Source organism: Globicephala melas, chromosome 1, assembly GCF_963455315.2.
Source record: "Globicephala melas chromosome 1, mGloMel1.2, whole genome shotgun sequence".
Classification (NCBI taxonomy): Eukaryota; Metazoa; Chordata; class Mammalia; order Artiodactyla; family Delphinidae; genus Globicephala; species Globicephala melas.
Window position 1 is genome coordinate 159863404 of NC_083314.1, and position 26539 is coordinate 159889942.

At 37.8% G+C, this 26539-nt stretch overlaps 1 protein-coding gene and 2 pseudogenes across 4 annotated transcripts in view; 1 reads left to right on the top strand and 2 right to left on the bottom strand.

The window, feature by feature from the left end:
* Positions 1-26539, bottom strand: part of ZMYM4 (zinc finger MYM-type containing 4) — a 176861-nt gene that overhangs the window by 96485 nt on the left and 53837 nt on the right. For 3 of the 4 annotated variants that reach the window (XM_030869680.2, XM_060307959.1, XM_060307950.1), the window contains one exon: positions 6946-6991. The exons of the other annotated variant lie outside the window; for it this stretch is intronic. In XM_030869680.2, coding sequence (XP_030725540.1) covers positions 6946-6991 — 46 coding nt within the window. Of the gene's footprint in view, positions 1-6945; positions 6992-26539 lie in introns of those variants that run through there. 4 annotated transcript variants of the gene reach the window in all.
* Positions 15869-15981, top strand: LOC115867203 (U2 spliceosomal RNA; annotated as a pseudogene).
* On the bottom strand, positions 23002-25219 carry LOC132594054 (neuropilin and tolloid-like protein 2 pseudogene; annotated as a pseudogene).

Below are 26539 nucleotides of genomic sequence, written 5' to 3' on the forward strand. Positions count from 1 at the left end.
TCAGCCTTAAAAAGGAAGGAGGGCTTCCCTGGTGGCGCAGTGGTTGAGAGTCCGCCTGCCGATGCAGGGGACACGGGTCCGTGCCCCGGTCTGGGAAGACCCCACGTGCCACGGGGCGGTTGGGCCAGTGAGCCATAGCTGCTGAGCCTGCGTGTCCAGAGCCTGTGCTCCGCAGCGGGAGAGGCTACAACAGTGAGAGGCCCGCGTACCGCAAAAGAAAAAAAGGGGGAAGGACATCCCAATACATGTTACAACATGTATAAACCTTAAGAGGGGAGGGAAATTTTGTTCAATGGATACAGAAATTTCAGTTTTGCAAGATAAAATAGTTCTACAGATTTGTTGCATAAAAACGTGAATGTACTTAATATTATGGAACTATACACTTAAAAATGATTAAGATGGTAAATTTTTACATTGTGTGGGTTTTTTTACCACAACTTAAAATGAATAAATGAAAATTATGGGCTTCCCTGGTGGTGCAGTGGTTGAGAATCTGCCTGCTAATGCAGGGGACACAGGTTTGAGCCCTGGTCTGGGAGGATCCCACATGCCGTGGAGCAACTAGGCCCGTGAGCCACAACTACTGAGCCTGTGCGTCTGGAGCCTGTGCTCCGCAACAAGAGAGGCCATGATAGTGAGAGGCCCGCGCGCCGCGATGAAGAGTGGCCCCCACTTGCCACAACTAGAGAAAGCCCTCGTACAGAAACGAAGACCCAACACAGCAAAAATTAATTAATTAATTAATAAACTCCTACCCCCAACATCTTCTTTAAAAAAAAAAATTATAATGTTTATATAATGAATTACTATACATCAGTGATGAATGAATGAGAGCTAAATGATCAGTACAGACAAATCTCAAGAATATACAATAAGGGACTTCCCTGGTGGCGCAGTGGTTAAGAATCCGCCTGCCAATGCAGGGGACACGGGTTTGAGCCCTGGTCCGGGAAGATCCCACATGGCTCAGAGCAGCTAAGCCCGTGCACCACAACTACTGAGCCCGTGTGCCACAACTACTGAAGCCTAGACGCCTAGAGCCCATTCTCTGCAACAAGAGAAGCCACTGTAATGAGAAGCCCATGCACCATAACGAAGAGCAGCCCCCACTCGCCACAACTAGAGAAAAACCACACACAGCAATGAAGACCCAATGCAGCCAAAAATAAAATTATTTAATTTTAAGAAAAAGAATATACAATGATAAAACAAAGTGGTAACATATACAGTATGATTAAAAAATACAGAGTTCATAAATAAGCAAAACTAAACAATATATTGATCAACAATGAAAATGTGGTTAAAAACTATAAGAAAAGCAAGGAAAAATGGCAATAAATAGATACTTATCAATAATTACTGTAAATGTCACTGGACTAAAAGCTCCGATCAAAAGCATAGAGTGACTGATAGGATAATAAAACAAGAACGTAAAATATGCTGCCTACAAGAGAGTCGCTTTAGGGCAAAAGACATGAATGGATTGAAAGTGAGGGGATGGAAAAAGATATTTCACGCAAATGTAAATGACAAGAAAGTGGGGACAGCAACACTCGTATCAAATAAAATGGACTTCAAAACAAAGGGTATAAAAAAAGGCAAAGAAGGACACTATATAATGATAAAAGGATCGATACAAAAAGAGGATATTACACTCATTAACATAAATGCACCTAATATAGAAGCACCCAAACACATAAAATACTAACAGACATAAGAGGAGAAACTGACGGGAACACAATAATAGATTTAACAACCCCACTCACATCAACGGACAGATTTCCCAGACAGAAAACTAATAAGGCAACACAGACTCTAAATGACACAACAGAACAGTTAGACTGAATTGATATCTATAGGACACTATAGCCAAAACAAACAGAACACACATTCTCTTCGAGAGCGCGTGAAACACTCTCAAGGATAGACCACAGTCTGTGGCCCAAAACAAGCCTCAACAAATTTAAAAGGACAGAAATTATTTCAAGCATCTTCTCTGACCACAAAGGCATGAAACTAGAAATCAACCACAGAGAGAAAAGCAAGAAAAAAAAACGATTACAGGGCTTCCCTGGTGGCGCAGTGGTTAAGAGTCCACCTGCCAATGCAGGGGACATGGGTTCGTGCCCGGTCCGGGAAGATCCCACATGCCGCGGAGCAGCTGGGCCCGTTAGCCACGGCCGCTCAGCCTGCGCATCCAGAGCCTGTGCTCCGCAACGGGAGAGGCCACAATGGTGAGAGTCCCGTGTACCACAAAAAAAAAAAAAAAAAAAAAGATTACATGGAGACTAAACAACATGCTACTAAAAAACTAATGGGTCAACAATGAAATCAAACAGGAAATTAAAAAATACCTCGAGATAAATGACAATGAAAACAAAACCATATAAAATCTATGGGATGCAACAAAAGCAGATCTAAGAGGGAAGTTCACAGAGATACAGGCCTTCCTCAAAAAAGAAGAAAAATCTCAAATAAGCAACCTAACCTACCACCTACAATAATGAGAAAAAGAAGAACAAACAAAACTTAATGTCAGAAGAAGGAAGGAAATAATAAAAATCAGAGAGGAAATAGAGACTTTTTTAAAAAATCAATAAAACCAAGAGCTGATTTTCTGAAAGGATAAACAAAATTGACAAATCACTGGCCAGGATCACTAGGGAGAAAAGAGAGAAAAGCCAAATAAACAAAATAAGAAATGAAAGAGGAGACACAACCAATACAGCAGAAACTCAAAAAATCCTAAGGAATTACTATGAACAGTTATATGCCAATAAAATATACAACCTAGAAGAAACAGACAAGTTCCTAGAAACATACAGCCTGCCAAAACTGAATCAAGAAGAAACAGATAATTTGAACAGACCAATCACTAGAAGTGAAACAGAACTTGTAATAAAAAACAAACAAACAAAACCCTCCCTGCAAACAAAATCCAGGACCATAAGGCTTCACTGGGTAATTCTACCAAATATACATAGAAGAACTCATACTTATACTTCTACAACTCTTCCAAAGGATTGAAGAGGAGGGTCATGATTGAAGAGGAGGGTCAATGACTCCCGCATTCATTCTATGAAGCCACCTACACCCTAATACCAGAACCAGACAAAGAAAATACAAGAAGAGAAAATTACAGGCCAATATCTTTGAATGAAAACAGGTGCAAAAATCCTCAACAAAATATTAGCAAACAGAATCCAACAACACATAAGGATTATACAACATGATCAACCTGGATTTATTCCAGGGTCACAGGGATAGTTCAACATATGCAAAGCAATCAATGTGATACATCACATCAACAAAAGACAAAAACCAACAGATACAGAAAAAGCATTTGATAAAATTCAACATCCATTCATGATAAAAACTCTCACCAAAATGGGTATAGAGGGAACATATCTCAACATAATAAAAGCCATTTATGACAAACCCACAGTCAATACAGCACTCAGTGGTGAAAACCTGAAAGCCTTCCTGCTAAATTCTGGAACAACACAAGGATGCCCAATCTCACTGCTTCTATTCAAACATAATATTGGAAGTCCTAGCCACAGAAATCAGACAAGAAAAAGAAAATGTATCCAAATTGGAAGGCAAGAGGTAAAATTGTCATTGTACACAGATGACACAATACTCTATATAGAAAACCCTAAAGACTCCACACAAAAACTATTAGAACTAATAAATGCATTCAGCAAGGTAAAAGGATACAAGCTTAATGTAAAGATATCTGTTGCATTTCTTTACGCTAACAATGAAATCTTAAAAAGAAAGCTTAAAAAAAAATCCCATTTAAAATCACATCAGAAAAAAAAAAAATCATATCAGGTGACATGACACTATACATAGAGAATCTTAAAAATGCCACCAAAAAACTACTGGAGCTAACCGATGAATTTCATAAAGTAGCAGGATACAAAATTAATGCACAGAAATCTCTTTTACCAATTATTCCTTTATTTCTACCAAATAACAATTATAATTCAAAACCTGTGATTCTAGTGAACTAGGGGGCAATTCAGAAATTAACACAACATTGTAAATCAACTATACTTCAATAAAAATTTTTTTAATTTCTCTGTTCTATTTTTTCTTATATTTATTTGGCTGCGCCAGGTCTTAGTTGCGGCATGCGAAATCTTCGTGGCCACATGCAGGATCTTTTTTAGTTGTGGCATGTGGGATCTTGAGCTGCACATGTGAACTCTTAGTTTCGGCATGCGGGATCTAGTTCCCTGACCAGGGATGGAACCCGGACCCCTGCATTGGGAGCACGGAGTCTTAATCACTGGACCACCAGGGAAGTCCCTCTCTATTCTATCTGAACTTCTTTCAAACTTCACATAAAGTGGCAATGGTTAAGGGAACATGAATTAGGGTAATGCACCGTATAACAGTCACTTCCACTATCACCATGTTATCTTGAATAATCCACAGCACAAATCCTCCAAATGATGAACTAGAAGTTGGACAGCCCTACTCTCTCTTTTGATTTGCATAAAATATTGAAGGCTTTTTTCTTTTAAATCCCTTTCACCGAAAACACTACATATTTGTAAAATCAATTCAGCTTTTTCATGTTTAAACCAAATTTCGCAAAGTCCTCACTGATGGAGTTACATTCTATCAGTTTATGCGTCCCAACAATTAGCAGACACTATAGTCTGCTGAAAGTTTCAGAAGGATTGTGCCCTAGAAGGGCCGAACTTGATCTATAAAACCAAATATGTGAAGCCGCACGTCCTGGTGGTCTTGGGCAATGAACATATGGTAAGTCTGGTATTACACAAAACATTTTGATGCACTTGCCTGAGAAACAGTGAATTTCCCTTTTTCTGTACATCGACATCAAGACAAAATGGTAGGCCTCAAATGACCATCTTTGGAATCAAGCACTTCCTGAATACCATCTATGTAGCAGTCTGCCCTTATCTCTCCTGAATAGGTGTCTGTGTTCCTGAGTTCCCTTCACGGAGGGAGGCCAGTCTCCTCTTCCAAGCTAGTCACTTCTCTGCCTTCAACAGCCCCTTAATTATAAACTACCAGAAAGGGGGAGATAAAGGTAATCTTTACCACACCATTTGCACTTAACATTTGGTATAAAATCCCCTGCTTGTAAATCTCCAGCCTAAAAATGTTTGCAGGGATGAAGCAAAAAAAGCACCAGGCACCAGAAACATAAACCCCAAATGTTGTGTGTACAGACCCATTGTATAGCAGCTTGGTTACTGCCTTAAGATTTCTGCTACCACTTTAAGATTGTTGTTACTGCAACATCTTTAACAAATAAAGCATCAGATTAAAACCATCATTAGAAAGCTATTTGATTAATTTCTATTACTAGTATACAGGCTTGAGCAAAGGCATATCCAGAAGCAGGAAATCAAAATTTATTTGCTAAAAGTGAGACATAATGGCTGAGGGATACCTTCTAACAGCCCCATGTTTTACTTTTTGATCTGTTACCCCTGACCACAGATGACTGGTTCAAAGATAAACATCGGATGCAAGCTGGCCCAATCATAATCTTCTTCCTAGGAACTTAAAATCTAAAATGGATAAAAATAATGACTAAAAGTCATTGGAGCATAACTGCTTTCTGGCAGTACTAGAGACAACAGGCCCACAATCACATTAGACTGAGTTCCCTGGGGGAAATTTGTTCTTTACCTCCTCCCTAAATTCTGTGAAATCCCCCAATATACTTCTGAAGTGTTTTTCTGGATAAGTGAGCAAGAGTCTATTTTTCTTGCTTAAATGCAACAGAAAGGATATTCAATAACTAAACCCAACGAGGATCAGGAGAGCTAGTTACTTCTCAACATGTAGTCTGAAAACTGTTATCACTCAAAAAATATAAACAAACTAATTCCAAAGAGAAAGAAGGTACTCACAGATCCTTCTGGTGAAAGTAAACAAAAAACAAAAGAAATGAACATTCTCCTTGACTCAGGAATTCTAGATGATAAAATTTATCCTTCATAAACAACTGCATGAACATCCTTTGATGATTCATCAATTCTATTGTTAGATTCACTAAACTTATTGAGGTAATCATTTCACGATGTATGTAAGTCAAAACAGTATGTCAATTATATGTCAATAAAACTGGAAGAAAAAGTCTATCCTTAGAATTTATCCTACAAAAACACTTCAGCAAGTAGACAAAGATGTGTATAGAAATGCATACTTAATATTGTTTATAATAGTAAAAAGTTGAAAATAATACACACACATGTAAAAGAGGAATCTGATTAACTTATAGTACAGCCATACAATAAAATACTGAGTACCCACTAGAAAGGATGCAATAGGTCCATATCCACTGACACAGAATATATCTAGGCAGTTGTATGAAAAAAGCAAGAACAACATTCACAGGATACATAAATCCCCTCCCATCACATAGAGATATACATTTACATTCATAGAAAAAAGTCTGGAAAGATATATATTACATGTTTAAAACTGATTCTCCTTGGAGAATGGTAAAGGCTTTTATTTTCTGCTTTATTCATTTTTGTATTATAAAATAGAATGTATTACTTTTATAATCTAAGAAACAAAGTTTCTTTTAAGAAAACCATATAACAATGGAAAAAATATGAAGAGAAAATTAAGAGACCCTGTAAACAAAGTAGAAACCTTTACTGAGTGATAAGTTCAATATGATCCACACACACACAAAGCATGGCTATATTTCAACATTAATAACTATGAGAATAAAATATTTAAAGAAAAGAGTAAGATTCTTACAATTCAGATTAACTTTATTAAAATACTAACAAAGTGTGATAAGATCTAAACTTAAATCAAATTGGACCATCACATTAATTAGCCCTAACTAATCACTATTACAGATTAATGTTTTCTCTAGACATATTTATTATCTAGCTAAAGACATGATTGGTTTCTTTCTAGAACGGTACTTACAGTTCTCTACAATTTCATCAAAAACTGCACCAGTTTTCTGCTCAAACTGAAAAAGCAAAAAAAGAAAAAGTAACATTATTATCATATCCTTCATTCATACCCTTTAGTGTCCCTCCTTGCTCTCCTTAGAGCTGTAATCTTCAACCCAAAGTATATGAATTCACAACAACATGAACAAAAACACCACCAAACAGAGTAAAGTAAAATTCAGAATGAATAAAACGGGTTCTCAGGCCAAAGCCCGCAACACAAAAATGAAGACATAAATACATGCCCTCACTATAAAAAAGCTACTTATTTTATTTTTTTAAGGTTTTTTTAAAAAACTGAAGTATAGGGCTTCCCTGGTGGCGCAGTGGTTGAGAGTCCACCTGCCGATGCAGGGGACACGGGTTCGTGCCCTGGTCCGGGAAGATCCCACATGCCGCGGAGCAGCTGGGCCCGTGAGCCATGGCCGCTGAGCCTGCGTGTTTGGAGCCTGTGCTCCGCAACGGGAGAGACCACAACAGTGAGAGGCCCGCGTACCCCAAAAAAAAAAAAAAAACTGAAGTATAGTTGGTTTACAAGGTTTCAGGTGTACAAAAAAGTGATTCAAAAAAGCTACTTATTTTTCAAAAATCACTTTCCTATCACAAAATACAGAGGATCATATACTTTTGTAATAATAATAATAAAAAACACAGCCAACACTTACTGAGAACTTACTAACAACACTTATTATTAAGAACTATGTAAAACTTCTAATCAAAACTGAACAGAACAGGGCTTCCCTGGTGGCGCATTGGTTAAGAATCTGCCTGCCAATGCAGGGGACACGGGTTCAAGCCCTGGTCCGTGAAGATGCCACATGCTGCGGAGCAACTAAGCCCGTGTGCCACAACTACTGAGCCTGTGCACTAGAGCCTGCAAGCCACAACTACTGAGCCCATGCGCCACAACTACTGAGCCTACACTCTAGAGCCCGTGCTCTGCAACAAGAGAAGCCACTGCAATGAGAAGCCCACGCACCCAACGAAGAGTAGCCCCTGCTTGAGGCAACTAAAGAAAGCCCGCGTGCAGCACTGAAGACCCAACACAACCAAAATTAATTAATTAAAAAAATAATAACTAAACAGAACAACCAGCATCAATAGGTTTTGCTCTTAGGCTAAAGCCAGAAGTCTGCTGCTCTTTAATATTTATTTATTTTTTGGCTGCGTCGGGTCTTAGTTGCAGCACGCGGGATCTTTCGTTGTGGCACTCGGGCTCTTAATTGCGGTGCGCAGGCTTAGTTGCCCTGTGGAATGTGGGATCTTAGTTTCCTGACCAGGGATCAAATCAGTGTCCCCTGCATTGCAAGATAGATTCTTAACCACTGGACCACCAGGGAAGTCCCTCTGCTTCTCTTTAAATGAAAGTAAGCCATATTACAGGAATGGTTCCTTTTTGAGTATGTTAGGGCCCAAGACAGAAGCAGAGCCAAGTCTGACGTAATTTCAGGCCTTTAAAACAGACATGGGGGGAAAAAAGTAAAGCAGCGGCAACTCCACCCAGAAGCTAATAAAGACACTACTAGTATGTTTCACTCCTAGTCTTCAAAGGTCTCCTCACTTTGGCAAGTTTGAGCATTCCAATCTCCTGCTTCTCTACCTACTACTCATCAATGAGGCAAAAACAGAAACAAGTCAGCTTTGTGATAAACCTTGCCTACTAAGCTAGAGTGAAATCTCCCCATTCAAGGGAAAAACTTCAGGGAAAAAGAACTACCTACGTAACTACAGATGAAACACAACACGACAGCTAGCTAACACTCATAAATGTGAACAGACAACCGAGGATCCCAGGTTTCTGAAAGAAATTAACTATGGGAAAGAGAAGGCTCAAGGTGAATTAACAGAATAACCACTCCAGAAGGAAACAATTTACAGAAAACGAACTTCTAAAAAATATTTTAAGTGGTATCTGAGATATCTGAGAGGCTACTGATACAAAAAACTAAACATCAGAAAATATTTAGATGGGCCATGAAAAGGAGACATGAGAAAATATTTGGAAACAAGAAAATGGCAGCAAAAATAAAAATCTTACTGGCCAAGCTAACGACAGAGTTCTCAATCAGTTTCCAAAAAACAAAAAGTCAAAGAGTTGGAAGATACTTTATATGAAAACATGGAAGATTAAACGATTAGGTGTAACAGAAATCTCAAAGGCAAATCCAAAGAAGAGAACAATAGACAGGTGAAATAATAGAAGAAAATTTCCCTGAACTAAATAAATTAATATTTGAGATTGAATGGGTCCACCAAATAACAAAGAGAAAGCGAAAAAAAAAGATACATCCTGGTGAAATGTCAGAGTTTCCAAAAGCAAACAAAAAGAGAAAATAAAAAATTATAGTGCAGGTGATTCATTAAACACATTTAACATAACTGAATTCAATGATATGAACACTGAAAAGGAAAGCAAAGAAAAGAAATTGTAAAGGTTATTCTACCTACCATTCCACTCAATGAGCTATGTTCTAGAATAAAAGGGAAATGGGAGATGTGACTGCAAGCCAAAGAATGAAAGCACTTGTCTGCACTGAAAGGGATCCGAGGGTGGTACGATGAATTGGAAGATTGGGATTGACATATATACACTATTGATACTACATATAAAATAGATAACTAATAAGAACCTACTGTACAGCTCAGGGAATTCTACTCAGTCCTCGGTGGTGACCTAAATGGGAAGGAAATCCAAAAAAGAGGGGATATATGTATATGTACAGCTGATTCATTTTGCTGTACAGTAGAAACACAACATTGTAAAGCAATTATACTCCAATAAAATTTTTAAAAATAAAGTAAAATATGTAAGAAAAAAAGAAAGAAGGGGATCCAAGTGTTTGAAGATAATGCACTTTTTCTACAATACTGCCTTTCTTTTTTCTGGTGATGAAAATGTTCTAACGTTGATGTGGCTGCACAACTGTGAAAATACAGCTACTGAATTATGCACTTTAAATGGGTGAACTGCATGACATATGAATTACATCTCTATTAAGCTGTTTTAAAAACACATTGAGAAAAATACTTCTATAAAGTTTAGGTATTAAAAACCAAAAGGCACTACTGAAACAAGATTAACAGGGAGTTGTTATGTGGGCATATACCAGTATTTTTTAAAGAATAATTTTTAAAATATACATTCAAATGTGTTAAATAAATAATATGTTTAATACAATGAAGTCCCTCAAGTACAATTTCCTGTGTGATGAGGTTACCTCATTTTAGTGCTAACTCTTTATGTATTTGAACTTCTTGATAAGGCAGAGCATCAATTAGGGGAGAGTCTGTCTTTGACTCATTTTGATTTTGTTGTTGTTTTTTTCTTCTTTAAAAATCCTTTTTATTTCATATTGGAGTATAGTTGATTTACAATGTTGTGTTAGTTTCAGGTGTACAGCAAAGTGACTCAGTTATACATATACACATATCTATTCTTTTTCAAATTCTTTTCCCATATAGGTTACTACAGAGTATTGAGTAGAGTTCCCTGTGCTATACAATAGGTCCTTGTTGATTATTTTATATATAGTAGTATGTATGTTAATCCCAACCTCCTAATTTATCCCTCCCACCCACCTTTCCCCTTTGGTAACCTTAAATTTGTTTTTGAAGTCTGTGAGTCTCTTTCTGTTTTGCAAATAAGTTTATTTGTTTCATTCTTTTTGTTTCCACATATAAGTGATATCATATGATATTTATCTTTGACTTACTTCACTTAGTAAGATAATCTCTAGGTCCATCCATGTTGCTGCAAATGGCATTATTTCATTCTTTTTTAAAATGGCTGAGTTATATTCCACTGTATATATGTACATCTTCTTTATCCATTCATCTGTTGATGGTCATTTAGGTTGCTTCCATGTCTTGGCTATTGTAGATAGTACTGCAGTGAACATTGGGGTGCATGTATATTTTCAAATTATTGGTTTTTTCCAGATACATGCCCAGGAGTGGGACTGCTGGATCATATGATAGCTCTATTTTTAGGTTTTTAAGGAACCTCCATACTGTTCTCCATAGTGGCTGTACCAATTTACATTCCCACCAACAGTGTAGCAGGGTTCCCTTTTCTCCACACCCTCTCCAGAATTTATCATTTGTAGACTTTTTGAGGACTGCCATTCTGACTGGTGTGAGGTGATACTTCATTGTAGCTTTGATTCACATTTCTCTAATAATTAGTGTCGTTGAGCATCTTTTCATGTGCCTGTTGGCCATGTATATGTCTTCTTTGGAGAAATGTCTATTGAGATCTTCTGCCCATTTTTTGATTGGGTTGTGTGTTTTTTTGAGTTTTTATTTGTTTTAATTCAAACCTGCTGGTGACTACTCACTTAACATTGCCCAAGCAGGTCACACTAACATCACTCTCAATTATGGACTCCATCAGGACTCCAGAACACCTGCTTGGCCTATAATCTAACCAATGGGGTGTCAACAAATGTACAAGTAATAAGACTTAGCTTTGTTACAATATAGTGATTTCGCTAAATATGTTTGGGTGCTTCTTGTCCAGCCTGTATATTTATAAATAAGAAATTAGATACAAATAGTAATTTAGCTTTGAAATTAATGTACTACTCATCGCTCAAGTTTCATGAAAGATTTAACTGGACTTAAAAGCAAAGCTGACTTCAGGACTTCCCTGGTGGCGCAGTGGATGAGACTCCGAGCTCCCAACGCAGGGAACTGGATCCCACATGCATGCCGCAACTGAGTTCACATGCCACAACTGAGTTCACATGCCACAACTGAGGACCCCACATGCCGCAACTAAGGAGCCCTGGAGCCACAACTGAGGGGCCCATTTGCCACAACTAAGACTTGGTGCAACCAAATAAGTAAATATTTTTTTAAAAATCCATAATAAATATTTTGTATGGGCAAGGATTTTCTCAGTACTACAAAACTTAAAATTAAAAAAATAAATGAATATAGATATTAATTTAGGACAAAAAATTACCGGTTCATTTTTAGTTATCAAAATAGTCTCATAGGTTCTACCCATTCAAAACATATAACTGTTCATATTTAAACTTATAAAATAAATAACTTTAAGGTTTTTACTTTCAAATTTCCTTACCCACAAAATATATATATAGTGATACTTACACTTCCCAGGATTGTTAGGATGATTAAATGAAAAGCATTTAGCATGGTACTTAGCAAAGTAAATATACAGTAAATGTAAGCAATATGATTACACTAATAAAAGATATCTTCCCTTGTTTTAAAAATTAGGGTTCATTACAACATTTCACTTGTAAAAATGTGTCCACTGCTTAAAATAAAAGGAAAGCACTGGGCAAATGTTTCAGCCCTCTGTATTTCAAAAATTAAGCATTGGGGATAAACTATATTTTTACTTAAAAAACAGAACACTGAAGTTCCCTAACCCTGGAGGAATTAAAAATCCCAATATACTGTGAATTGATAAACACCACCCACAGCCACCTGCAGAAAAAAAATTAAACATTTAAAAAATCACAGTTAGAGGGAATCCCCTGGCTGTCCAGTGGTTAGGACTCTGCGCTTCCACTGCAGGGGGCCCGGGTTCGATCTCTGGTCAGGGAACTAATCCCACGTGCCACGTGGTGTGGCCAAAAAAAAAAAAAAATCACAGTTAGAAATTTATTGGGACTTCCCTGGTGGTCCAGTGGTAAAGAGTTCACTTTCCAATGCAGGGGACGGAGGTTCAATCCCTGGTTGGGGAACTAAGATCCCACATGCCATGGGGCAACTAAGCCCACATGCCACAACTACTGAGCCCACATGCCTCAACTACAGAGCCCGCATGCTGCAAACTACAGAGCCCACGTGCCACAACTAGACAGAGAAAACTCACACACCACACCTAGACAGAAGCCCACGCACCGCAATGAAGATCCCACATGCCGCAACTAAGACCCGATGCAGCCAAGAATAAAATAATTTTTTTAAAAAAAAGAAACTTATTGGATCCTAAACCAATAATTTTTATTTTATTTTTAAAAAGTTAATTTGGGCTTCCCTGGTGGCGCAGTGGTTGAGAGTCCGCCTGCCGATGCAGGGGACACGGGTTCATGCCCCGGTCCAGGAAGATCCCACATGCTGCGGAGCGGCTAGGCCCGTGAGCCATGGCCGTTGAGCCTGCGCGTCTCCGCAACGGGAGAGGCCACAACAGTGAGAGGCCCGCGTAACGCAAAAAAAAAAAAAGTTACTTTTCTCTTTGATCCTCCATACAACTTCACAAATTCCCTGGACATAATTGCTAGAATGCCTAATACCATAAACACTTTCTCAAACTGGTTTTAATATCTGTAACAATTTGAGAGTTTATATGATAAATTTATTCAATGAAAACTAAACAATAGACCAATAGCTATAAAACAGTTGAGGGAGCTGAAGGTGGATTTTTCAATGATTAAGCAGATACTGAAAACTATCAAATGTGCTTCAGCCTCTTCTTCTCTAAAACCTACTCTTTTCACCTTTTTTCATTTTAGTAGTAGCCCCAACACCCTGGAAGTCAAACAAGAACTCTCAAAACTTTTCCTCCATTCTCTTCAACTGATCAGTAGTAAGACTATCAGTTATATTTCCAACACATCTTAGGGTTTTAGATAAACCACTACTCTCCATGATGAGCTAACCTATACAGGAGGTCAGGAGAGACAAAGAAACACTTCTGTAATTTAAGATCTGAAGGATGACTAAGAATTAAAACAGGTGAAAAGATGGGAGAGAAGGTTCAAGAAAAGAACAGCAAATGTAAAGGTTCTTAGCAGGAGATAAAATAGAGAATTCAAAATTCAGAAAGACTAGGTGGATAAGAATTCTGGCAGTAAAGCAGGTCAGCACTGTAAAATAAAGCTGATGACAAATCATGGGCCAAACACTGGACATTCTTCATAGACAGGGTGACCACATATTCCAGTTAGCCAAAAGCATCTCAGCTTAGGCCTATCATCCCCATGTAATTGTTAATGTGCTCCCTTTCACTCTCAAAAGTGTCTCAGTTTGGGACTTCCTTGGCAGTCCAGTAGTTAAGACTCCCCGCTTCCAATGCAGGGGGCGCAGGTTTTGATCCCTGGTCGGGGAACAAGGATCTGGCATGCCACAGGGTGCAGCCAAAAAAATAAAAGCAAAGAAAAAAAAGTATCAGTTTGGTCACCCTAAGTATTAGTCATGTTTAGACACTGGACTTTATCCTAAGAAAAAAAAATGAAGGAGATGGCAAGAAGGAAGATTCGTGCTCTGAAAATTACTCTATGGAGTAAGGTTATTTCTTACTCCTACCCAAAGTTCTCATCATACCATTCTCATATTGTTTTCCTTCTACTGGGAATGACTTCTATCTGATAAAATTCCAATGCTACTGCTGGGTTTTTTTGTTGTTTTTTTTTTCTGCCGTGCCGCGCAGCTTGCAGGATCTTAGTTACCCAACCAGGGATTTAATCGGAGCCACTAGCAGTGGAAGTGTGGAGTTCTAACCACTGGACCACCAGGGAATTCTCTCCAGTGCTTCTTTAAAATACAGCTCTTCAATAAGGCCTTTTCTGATAACCCATTTAGAATTCTTGACTCCTTCTCTGTAGCACTTGATTCACATTTCATTTACAGTCACTTATGGCACAGTTAACTTATGTATGTGTCAGTATCACCTTCTAGATAAATCTTTTTTATCGTGGGATACCTATAGGCCATAGCACATTGTGTTGTATAATCTCTCAGTATCTTTTATATAAAGTGAATATCATAACTTTGCATTTCTCATTATTTGTTATGCAAAACCTTCAAGGGGCCCTAAGAAAAAAGAGTTCTGTGATCAGATATTTTTTCCAAATATAATATTATAGAACTTTTCCACCATTTGGCATGGAGTTTTATTCACCATCCTCAATTTGGTAGGAAAAAGATGTTATCTCATTTAAATTTGCATTTTGCTGTTTTATTTACATTTAATTGCTTTCATTTTCATAATTTTGAAGCATCTTTCCATATAGTTATTAACCATTTGTGATTATCATTTCTATCAACTGCCTGATTACAGAATTTTTTAGATTACCTGATGCAATGGTTCACAAACCATAATGATTAGTGGTCAATACTTAGCAAGAACCTTACCCTGTGTCTGGTCTTTTTCAAGCACTTTACATGACTTAATTCAATTTAACCTCCTCAAAATCTCATCAAGTAAGTACTGTTAACACCTCTATTTTGTAGGTGAAGAAATGGAGGTACTGAGAGTTTAAAAGTACACACACATAGCGCTGTGAAAAAGGCTCCCCAGAAAAAAGCCCAAACTTCTGACCCTCCACAGTCTGGCCCTACTTCCTCTACTGCTTCATCTTTTCCTGCCTTCATATACCCATTACATCCCCATTCCAAAAGCAAATACTCTAGCTAATGACCTACAGCTCACCCAATCCATCACGTAGTTTCATCTCTCTAGACCACTGTGCAGTGTTTAAGCTTCTCCAGTCTTAAAATCAATAGCTAATGTCTAAACTAAAGTTACAACTCTTTAACGATGCCATAATCTCACATAATCCACAAACATCCAACCTCCTGAACAAGGCAGAATTCACAACTCTTTCCCAGCTCTACACCTACAGATGCGTCTATGACAGCAACTATAAAAACTTTACTCCCAAGTTGGGGATTCTATAAGAAATCAAGTACCCATCCACATCTCTGAAGCTGTATCATGAAATATCCCATCGACAGGGGTTATATAAACCTGGAGTTGTAACCCCATTTTGGAGACTATCTAAAGAAGGAACAATAAACACTGTCTACACAAAAGCCTTTAAAGTTATACAAAAAGTAAAAATAGTTTCTTTCAACAGAACCTAAATGAAATCAAGACTCATAAAGAATTAGAGATTCTACATTTTTCAAAGCAGGGAATCACTTCTCGGCCTTTCGGCTAAGATCAAGTGTAGTATCTGTTCTTACCAGTTCAAAGCAGGAAGAAAGTTAAAGTATATTCTAGTCTAGAGAGATCTGTGTCTGTCCCATACTGCTGTAAGCCTAGCACCTACAACAACAATGCCTAACATACAGAAGATCAATAAATGTTTGCTGAACAAAAGAATTACTTTTACTAGTTAATAAGTATTTAAAACTCATTTTATATTAAAAACTTAAACATCCTCAGTTTACTTTAAAATTTGCAAGAATCACAAAAATTAAGCAGGAGCATCAAATAGTTTTTATGCTTGCAACAGACCACTCCAAATTAAATGTCCAGTCCTCTTCCCTCAACCCCACAATTGTAATGCTAGTCTTTTTTCCCTATTGCTACTCCAATTCAAACATCCTTTACTTAAAGCTTCAAATTTATTCATATTGATAATCTTTATAATCATTTTATCAACTTGGAAAATATAACAAATTTCTTATGGGAAAAACATACTTTTTATACAGGAAGTGCTCACTTTGCACTGTAGTACAGGACCACAAAAATGACTTTGCAATCTGAAATCAAGCAAAGCAATCTGAATAATTAAAGGGAAAAAATTACATTGTTCTGTTTAAGACTCTTTTACTGTCAGTTAAAATGTACAGAGAAATGAAGAATACTGTGTAATATTTACTATTTTATAATTTAAAACATAAGAAACATTGAGAATCAGTATTTTGTTTCTTTGTAAAAACCTTACCAAGAAAGTAAGACAGTGCTTACCTCCTTCTTTTCCTCATATAACTTATGATACAGAATAAGTATCTCTTCCAAGCCTTGGCAAAATGTCATAAATCTTTCCAAGTTTGGTTGGACATGAAACATTTTATCCTTTGCCCTTTCAATCTTGTCATATACTTCCAAGAGTTCCTTTAACGTGATATTTTTTCCAGTCACTTCCTGAGACATTTTCATCCTTTCTGTCACAATCACTTTTCTTCATTTATGTTCATAAATTTGCCTTTACTAAGTTCCTCAGACTTTATATCTATATTCTCCACCTTATGACCACTTCATGATCCTGTCTTCCGTCACATAAATTACTGATGAGACTGCCTTCCAAAACAGACCTATCCCACATTAAATAGTTGATGATCAATTATTTGCTCAACTAATCTTTGGAATCTGGGAGTAAAATTCACAGCAGCATCCCTATCTGCTCTAGCAGCATGCTGATTCTGAAATGAAACCAGCCTTTACTGGTAATGAAAATTTCTTCAGTCTCCTTGTAATTAGTTTTCTTTCAATGCAGCTTGGCATGAATGTTAGCCAAACTGATTGAGATCTGTTTCTATTACAATTTAAACTATATGATGTTGAAGCAATTTTACCTTATTTTTTATATTCATCTCATGTTTTCAATACAGTTCATACCAAACCTTCATACAGGAAAAGTACTTGTCCTATCTTCACTACCTGCCACTACTTTCAAATCTTCTATAACATCCAATTTTTCAGATCTAGTATTATCACCTTTCATTTCTTTGATGAACTTCCATCTTTGCTGGTCAACTCTCTCCTTTGATTGTCCAGTTTTGTAAAATGTCACATGAATTTATCATTGGAAAACAAAGAGGTAACACATCTGTAAACTTTGCTATCTGTACAAAAAATGAATAACAGACGCACAGTGACCAACCTCCAACAGACTTTGAGAGAAGTAATGTGATTGGTCACCAATTATTATGGGCATCTATCTATTGATATATGTAGCGATTTGTGAACTGAAGAGCGAGCATCAAAGTTTATACACTACACAATTATTCAGTTAACATACCACAGTAAATGACAGTTGAACTGTATTGTTAGGTGACCGGTGTTTTTTAACTAAACTATACCAACAGAAATTCGAGCATATCAGAAGCCTGCAAAGTGAAGACTGACTGTACAGAGTAAACAAAATGTAAGTATGTAGTTAGATGTGGAAAATATTTGCTGTCAAATATGTAATAGGTCTCAAGAAAGACTGTTAGCATCAGTAGAGTTTCTTTCCAGATGCTACTCTGCTTCTAATTCACTAACAGACCTTAAACTAGAAACTTAACTCTTCCGTGGTTCAAATTCTTCAACCCATATAAATGAATGAAGTTGGTCTACAATACCCTAGAAGTTCTCTCCAGCCTCTCAAACTTGATGCTCACAATTCCCTTCAAGCTAGGCATAAACTAAAAACTCAAATTGGTGTAACGGAGACTGAAAACTTGATGAAGACACTAAAAAAGTAGACCTCATTCTCTCTCCTTAGGTGCTTTTTTCCCAATTAAATGACTTAAGATATTGACAAGTCTTCCCTTAAAATGGAATCAAATCCGCACTCCTTTCACATTTTTATTCATTCTAAAATTTATGTAAAGTAAAATATAATAATTATTTCCACTAAAATTACTTTGACATGAACTAAAACTTAAATGGGCTCGATTTCTCCAACAAAACAAAACTGACTCACTATCAACTTACTATAAGTATACTTAGTGTTTGTAATTAGTATCTCACGTGCTGTCACCAAAGTTACAATTAGAAGCAACTTAAGTGGACTTTCCTGGTGGCGCAGTGGTTAAGAACCCACCTGCCAATGCAGGGGACACGGGTTCGAGCCCTGGTCCGGGAAGAACCCACATGCCATGGAGCAACTAAGCCCATGCACCACAACTACTGAGCCTGTGCTCTAGAGCCCACGACCCACAACTACTAAGCCCGCATGCCACAACTACTGAAGCCCGCGTGCCTAGAGCCTGTGTTCCGCAACAAGAGAAGCCACTGCAATGAGAAGCCCGCACACCGCAACGAAGAGTAACCTCAAACCGCCGCAACTACAGAAAGCCCACACGCAGCAACGAAGACCCAACACAGCCAAAAATTAATTAATTTTAAAAACAAAAGAAACAACTGAAGTAAGCTGGATTTTACAAATTCATAATTCTATGAACTGAAGCAACTGAATTAATTCCAAATTCAGAATTATATTGAACTCAGACAATAGAAATGTATTACTAAAGAGTCACAGAATGTATCATTTCACTGCTTAATTAACATGCATATTTTAATGGAAAAGACATTTGTTCAAATAGCTACAAAAACCTTATAAACAAAATGGACAATATTTATCACCAAATATAGACAGAGTATAGATTCTCAGTCATCACTGAGAAAAAAACTTCAAATAAAAATCAGACTCAACTGTGAAAAGCTATCGTCCTAAAATAACTTCTTTTATGACTTTTTTCACAACAGCTAAGGAGAAAATTAAGCTATCCAGATTTAAAAAGGAAAAAGAAAAGTCATTTTTGAATAGGTGGACAATGTCTCCCTTTCAATCTGAATATGTATTGATAGAATGCTGCATTTACCCTGAAACATAAACTAAGGAAGAAGGAAAATATGTGCTCCCATGATTCTTTATAATATGTTTGAAACTGTTTAGCTATACTTTTGTCATCAAATTTTCTACTCCAAAATGATGTATAAATTTGGTTCCTCATTTGGAAGCTCAGGAACATTTATTATAAAATTCATGAGACTTCCCTGGCAGTCCAGTGGTTAAGACTCCAAGTTTCCAATGCAGGGGGCGAGGGTCCAATCCCTGGTCGGGGAACTAAGATCCCACATGTCAGATGGCCAAAACAAAACAAAACAAAACAAAACAAAAAATATTCACTGTTATTAAGATCCCACAGGCCACACAGTTGCGGCCAGAAAAAAACGAAAGCAAAAAACAAAAAAATAATAATAAAATTCGTGATATCCCTCAAGGGAAATATCTTCACTGCTTCCTAATATCTACAACAAATACAAAGTTGTAAATTATAAAACTTAAATAAAAGTTTTCTTCAATTATTTAAGGTAAAAGTAAAAACCTCGGATCCCTGACATCAATCAAGGTGCAAACTGCCACAACCCAAAAAAGTAAAAATCAATCCGAAGAAATCTCCTAAATCATATATTGACAAAACATTGAAAAGTTAACTGATGTCTAGCTTCCAAGTATCTGTGGAATGAAAAAACAAAGGCAAACAAAGATTACTCAGCCTACAAATATCTGCCGCCATCTAAGAAACCTCTGAAAAATAAAACCCCAGAAGCAGTGGTTCTCTACATGTGGTTCTTAGACCATAAGTGTCCCAGAATCCTTTCAGGAGTCCCCCAAAGTCAAAACTATTTTCACAGTAATACTAAGACATTCCATGTATTTTTACCGTGTTGACATTAGCACTAATGGTATAAAATCAATTCTGGGTACAACTACTGGCCCCTTAGGCAGTAGCACCAAACTGTACGGATCGTTGAGTGTATTCATCACTGCCCAATAACGGCTGTCATGCATATATATTAGAAAGAAAATATGATTTAAATATTTAAAATTTCTTAAGAGAGAGTATCTCATAGAACTAACCAGACATGATCAAGCACTTCTATTTAAAGAATAACTTAAAAGCAAGCCCAGTCAGTTCAAGTTTAATTGAAATTAAAATATTAATTCCTTTAGTGATAACACACTAACTTTTTCTATCACGAAAGACATTTACAAAATCTAAGTTTTCTGTGTTTTTCCCAAAGCCACAATTAATGTATGGTAATAAGATTGTATGTAATTATACTTTAGTGTAACATTTAATATATTAAACAAGATAATATAGGTAGAGGCCAGAAGGATCAAACTTAAGTTGTCACTAAAAAAAATTATTTTTAGTTGAAAAATAATTTTTAACTAAATTTTCATAGTTTTTAGTTCTCACACCTAATTTACTGTGTCATGTTATGTTAATCCCAGATAATCTGACAGACCAGTAAAAAAGAAACCAATAAAAATATGTCTAACAAGATTGAAAACTTAGTATTTCTGGATCATTCACCTTATAAAAAAACTAGAGTTGGGACTTCCCTGGTGGCACAGTGGTTTAGAATCCACTGCCAATGCCGGGGACACGGGTTCAATCCCTGGTCCGGGAAGATCCCACATGCCACAGAGCAACTAAGCCCATGCGCCACAAATACTGAGCCTGCACTCTAGAGCTCGTGAGCCACAACTACTGAGGCCGTGTGCCACAACTACTGAAGCCCGCACCTAGAACCCGTGCTCCACAACAGAAGAAGCCACCGCAATGAGAAGCCCGTGCACTGCAACGAACAGTAGTCCCCGCTCGCTGCAACTAGAGAAAGCCCACGCGCAGCAACGAAGAACCAACACAGCCAAAAATAAATAAATATTTTTTTAAAAAAGAAAAACATGAGAGTTATTTGTCATTTTAAATGAACTTTTTGTTAAATGCATACAGGCATACCTTGTTTTATTACACTTCATTTTATTGCACTTTACACATTGAGATTTTTACAAATTGAAGATTTGTGGCAATCCTGCATCTAGTAAGCCTATCAGCACCCTTTTTCCAAAAGCTTCTCACTTTCTGTCTCTGTGTCACATTTTGGTAATTCTCACAATATTTCAATTTTTTCATTATTATTATATTTTTACAGTGATCTGTGATCAGTGACCTTTGATATTAACATTGTAATCTTTTCAGGGTGTCATGAACTGCAGCTATAAAAGACAGTGAATTTAACTGATAAGTGTGTGTGTTCTGACTGCTCCACTAACCAGCCATCTTCCCCTCTCTCTCCCTCTCCTCAGGCCTCCCTGTTCCGAGACACAACAATATTGAAATTAGGCCAGTTAATAACCCAACAATCGCTTCTAAGTGTTCAAGTAAAAGGAAGAGCTACACACCTCTCGTTTTAAATCAAAACCTAGAAATGATTAAGCTTAGTGAGGAAGACATGTCAAATGCCGACAGGGCAAAAGCTAGGCTTCTTGCACCAAACAGTTGGCCAAGATGTGAATGCAAAGGAGAAATAATTGTAGGAAATAAAAAGTGCTACTCCAGTGAACACACGAATGATAGAAATGCAGAAGAGCCCTATTATTGATACAGAGAAAGTTTTAGTGGTCTGGAGAGAAGATCAAAGCAGCCACAGCACTCTCTTAAACCAAAGCCTAATCCAGAGCAAGGCTCTAACTCTATCTTCAGTTCTGTGAAGGCTGAGAGAGGTGAGAAAGCCACAGAAAAAAGACTGAAGCTGGCAGAGGTTGGCTCATGGGCTTTAAGGAAAGAAGCCATCTCCATAACATCAAAGTACAAGGTGAAGCAGCAAGTATTGATGTAGAAGCTGCAGAAAGTTATCCAAAAGATCTAAGATAATTAATGAAGGTGGTTACATTAAACAGCAGATTTTCAAGATAGATGAAACAGCCTTCTTCTGGAATAAGATGCTATCTAGGACTTTCATAATTAGAGAAGTCAATGCCTGGCTTCAAAGTTTCAAAGGACAGGCTGACTCTCGTGTAGGGGCTAATGTAGCTGGTGACTTGAAGTTGAAGCCAAAGCTCACTTACCATTCTGAAAATCCAAGGGCCCTTAAGAATTATGCTAAATCTACTCTGCTTGTGCTCTACAAATACAACAACAAAGCCTAGACGACCGCACATCTGTTGAAAAGATGGTTTACTGAGTATTTTAAGCACACTGTCGAGACCTACTGCTCAGAAAAAAAAAATTCCTTTCAAAATATTACTGCTCACTGACAATGCACCTGGTCACTCAAGATCTCCAATGGAGATTAATGTTGTTTCGTGTCTGCTAACACAACATTCATTCTGCAGCCCATGGATCAAGAGGTCACTGTGGCTTTCAAGTCTTATTACTTAAGAAATACATTTCATAAGGCTATAGCTGCAATACACAGTGATTTCCTCTGCTGGATCTGGGCAAAGCCAACTGGAAGCCTCCTGGAAAGGATTCACCATTCCAGATGTCATTAAGAACATTCATGATTCATGGAAAGAGGTCAAAATATCAACATTAACAGGAGTTTGGAGGAAGTTGATTTCAACCTTCATGGATGACTTTGAAGGGTTTAAGACTTTGGTGGAAGAAGTAATTGCAGATGTGGTAGAAACAGAATTAGAATTGGACCCTGACAATGTGATTGAATTTCTGCAATCTCATGATGAAATTATAATCAACAAGGAGTTGGTTATAACTCCTAAGGGATGAGCAAAAAACTGGTTTCTTGAGAAGAAATCTACTCCTGGTGAAGATGCTGTGAAGACTTGAAATAACAACAAAGGACTTAGAACATCATATAAACTTAGTTGATAAAGTAGTGACGGGGTCTGAGAGGAATGACTCCAATATTGAAATTTTACTGGGGGTAAAATGCTATCAAACAGCATTACATGCTAGAGAGAAATCGTTTGTGAAAGGAAGGGTCAATTCATGCAGCAAACTTAATTGTTGTCTTATTTTAAGAAATTGCCACAGTTGCCACAATCTTTAGCAATCACCACCCTGTTCAGTCAGCAGCCATCAACATCAAGGCAGGAGGCCCTTCCACCAGAAAGAATATGATTTGCTGAATGCTCAGATAATGGTTAGCATTTTTAAGCAACAAAGTATTTTAAAATTAAGGTATGCATATCGTTTTTTCAGATACAATGCTATTGCACACAGTAGATTATAATACAGTATAAATATAACTTTCATATGCACTAGGAAACCGAAAATTCATGAGTTGCTTTATTGATATATTCGATTTATTACAGTGATCTGGAACTGAACACACAATATCTCTGAAATATGTCTATATGTGCTCTCTCTTTCCAAAAGTGAGGAAAAGATAATCTATATAAAATTTCCTAGCTAGAGAAACTGGATGAACTCAATCATTTGTCTGTAAAACTCTTAGCTAATGAGATTCTATAAATGCTGTTTTAGAATTATTTAAAGATTAGCTGCTCCCTTTTTGAAAGGACATACATACACCTGAAACGCACCTCTTTAAACCAGGAATATATAATAACTATATGTATGCATAAATTACATAAGAGTTGATATATATATAATCTCAATTATAAGCACTCACTTATGCAATATTCAAAATTTTAAATAATCATATATCACTCTGATAAACAAAAAATAAAATTGTAAGCCCAGATAAGTTATACTATGTACACAATTAAAATATATACACTTTTGGGCTTCCCTGGTGGTGCAGTGGTTGAGAGTCCACCTGCCAATGCAGGGGACACGGGTTTGTGCCCCGGTCTGGGAGGATCCCACATGGCCGCTGAGTCTGCGCGTCCAGAGCCTGTGCTCTGCAACGGGAGAGGCCACAACGGTGAGAGGCTCGCGTATCGCAAAAAATAAAAATAAAAATAAATAAAATATATACACTTTGAATATAACTTTTTTAAAATATATTTATTTATTTATTTTTGGCTGCGTTGAGTCTTTGTTGCTGTGTGTGGACTTTCTCTAGTTGCAGCAAGTGGGGGCTACTCTTTGTTGCAGTGCGAGGGCTTCTCATTGCAGTGGCTTCTCTGGCTTCTCTTGTGGAGCACGGGCTCTAGGTATGCGGGCTTCAGTAGTTGTGGCACACGGGCTCAGCAGTTGTGGCTCACAGGCCATAGAGCATGCGGGCTCAGTAGTTGTGGCTTGCGGGCTCTAGAACGCAGGCTCGGTAGTTGTGGTGCACGGGCTTAGTTGCTCTGCGGCAGGTGGGATCTCCCCAGACCAGGGCTCCAACACATGTCCCCTGCACTGGTAGGCGGATTCTTAACCAGTGTGCCACCATAGAAGTAAGTCCCTTGATCCACTTTCCATGTCAACTTAGCTTTTGGAGTAGCTTTAATCGTCCATATGCAATCAACTGCTTGGCCAGGTTTTGTTGTTTTCCTCTTGTTCTACCTCACTAGAACGTACTATTCCGTCAGCTTCTGACAGCTCAAACTGGCAATTTCCTAGGTAGGTAAAGTCTGGATCTGGAATAAACAAATATTTTGCTGGAAATCCCAGTCCTTCAAGTTCTTCATCAGAACTTAACTTAATCCACATGAATCTCCCTGGTGATCTAATTAATGGAGGGCTTTTCACACCACAGCAACGATCTACAAGTGGAGAGAAACCAAACGGCCCATCTTGAACTTCCAAGTAATCAAACTGACTTTCAAATGATGGTTCTATATAATAATGTTCATCAAAGGTCAACTCTGTTTTTTGACATGGAGCACCTTCCAAAATGTAGATACATTCTTTGTTTGGTGGATATGAGTCAGGTTAATTTGGTGAAGCAAAATGACCTCCATTGCTGGTTCAAACCCAAATCCCACACTGGGTTGCAGGAATGTGCTTGATTCCAATATTTTCTCCATCTTGGGCCTTCTGGCCACAGCAGTCCCTTCCACTACAAGTACTGTTATTAACAACACTTTGAGGACCAAGCAGAGCTGCTCCAGGGCCATGTTCCCGAGCTGCCCGGCGCTTCGCGAGGGGCCGAAGCAGCGGCAGTGGAAGCGCAGGGCTCACAGCTCAGCGTGGCAGCTGCCCCACTCCGTCCCCATAGCCCGCACCAGGTTGCTCCCTGCGGGGTAGGCCTCAGGTCTGGCGCCCGCCATACCCAAGCCTCTCGGCAGGCTCTCGTGCTGCCCCAGCCCCACGACGGGCACCACACCCTGCTCTGCAGCACTCCATCCCATCGACCGCTTACAGCCTGAGAGCGCAGACACGAGGGACCAGACCCATGCAGGCCAGTCTGCCTGCGGCCACAGCACAGACCCCGCTGAAGTGGCCTAATATAATTTTTTAAAACACACACACACACACACACACACACACACACACACACACACACACACACACACACACACACACACACACACACACACACACACACACACACACACACACACACACACACACACACACACACACACACACACACACCCTTTACAAATACCCTAACTTCCAGAACTGTCCCTGGGAACAAAGTAACAGATAAAAGCTTATTTTTAACAACATGCAGGATAGACATTTTTGCCACATAATTTCCAACTATGAAAATTTATTAAAAAGTCCCTATGCAGGGAAACAATTAAGTTATTTATTAATACACATTATACTATGGAATTCTATGCAGACTTTACAAAGAATGAGGTAGAAAGTTCTGAAGATGGAGGTGATGTTTCCCTAATATTCTGAATATACTTACTGCCACTAAACTTAAAAATGATTAAAATGGCAAATGTTATGTATATTTTAACACCATAGACACACACACACAAATAAGGTAGATCTGAATATAGTACTATGATGGGACACATATACTGAGTGAAAACAGAAAGATTTAAAACTCTGAAACAACTTAAGGACAGAAAAACTAACAGAAAGACCAATGTCTCAACAAGGAAACAGAAGATATAATGAAAAAACAGATTAAAGTTTTAAAACTGAAAAATCAAAAAACCAAAATAAGAACTCACTGAGTGGTTACCAGGGGCTGGGGGGAGGGGCAAGGGGGTAACGGGATAGTCATTATTTAATGGGTAAAGAGTTTCAGTTTGGGATAATGGAATAGTTCTGAAGATGGATAGGGTTTACAAATCAATGTGAAAGTTATTAACGCCAATTAATTCAACACTTAAAAATGGGTAAAATAGTAAATTTTGTTATGTATACTTTACCACAATAAAAAATGCATAATGAATAAAACTAAAACAATCTCTCATTCATGGGCTCATTAGCAAAACAGAGATGGAGAGGAAAGAGTCATGAAAATAGATCAA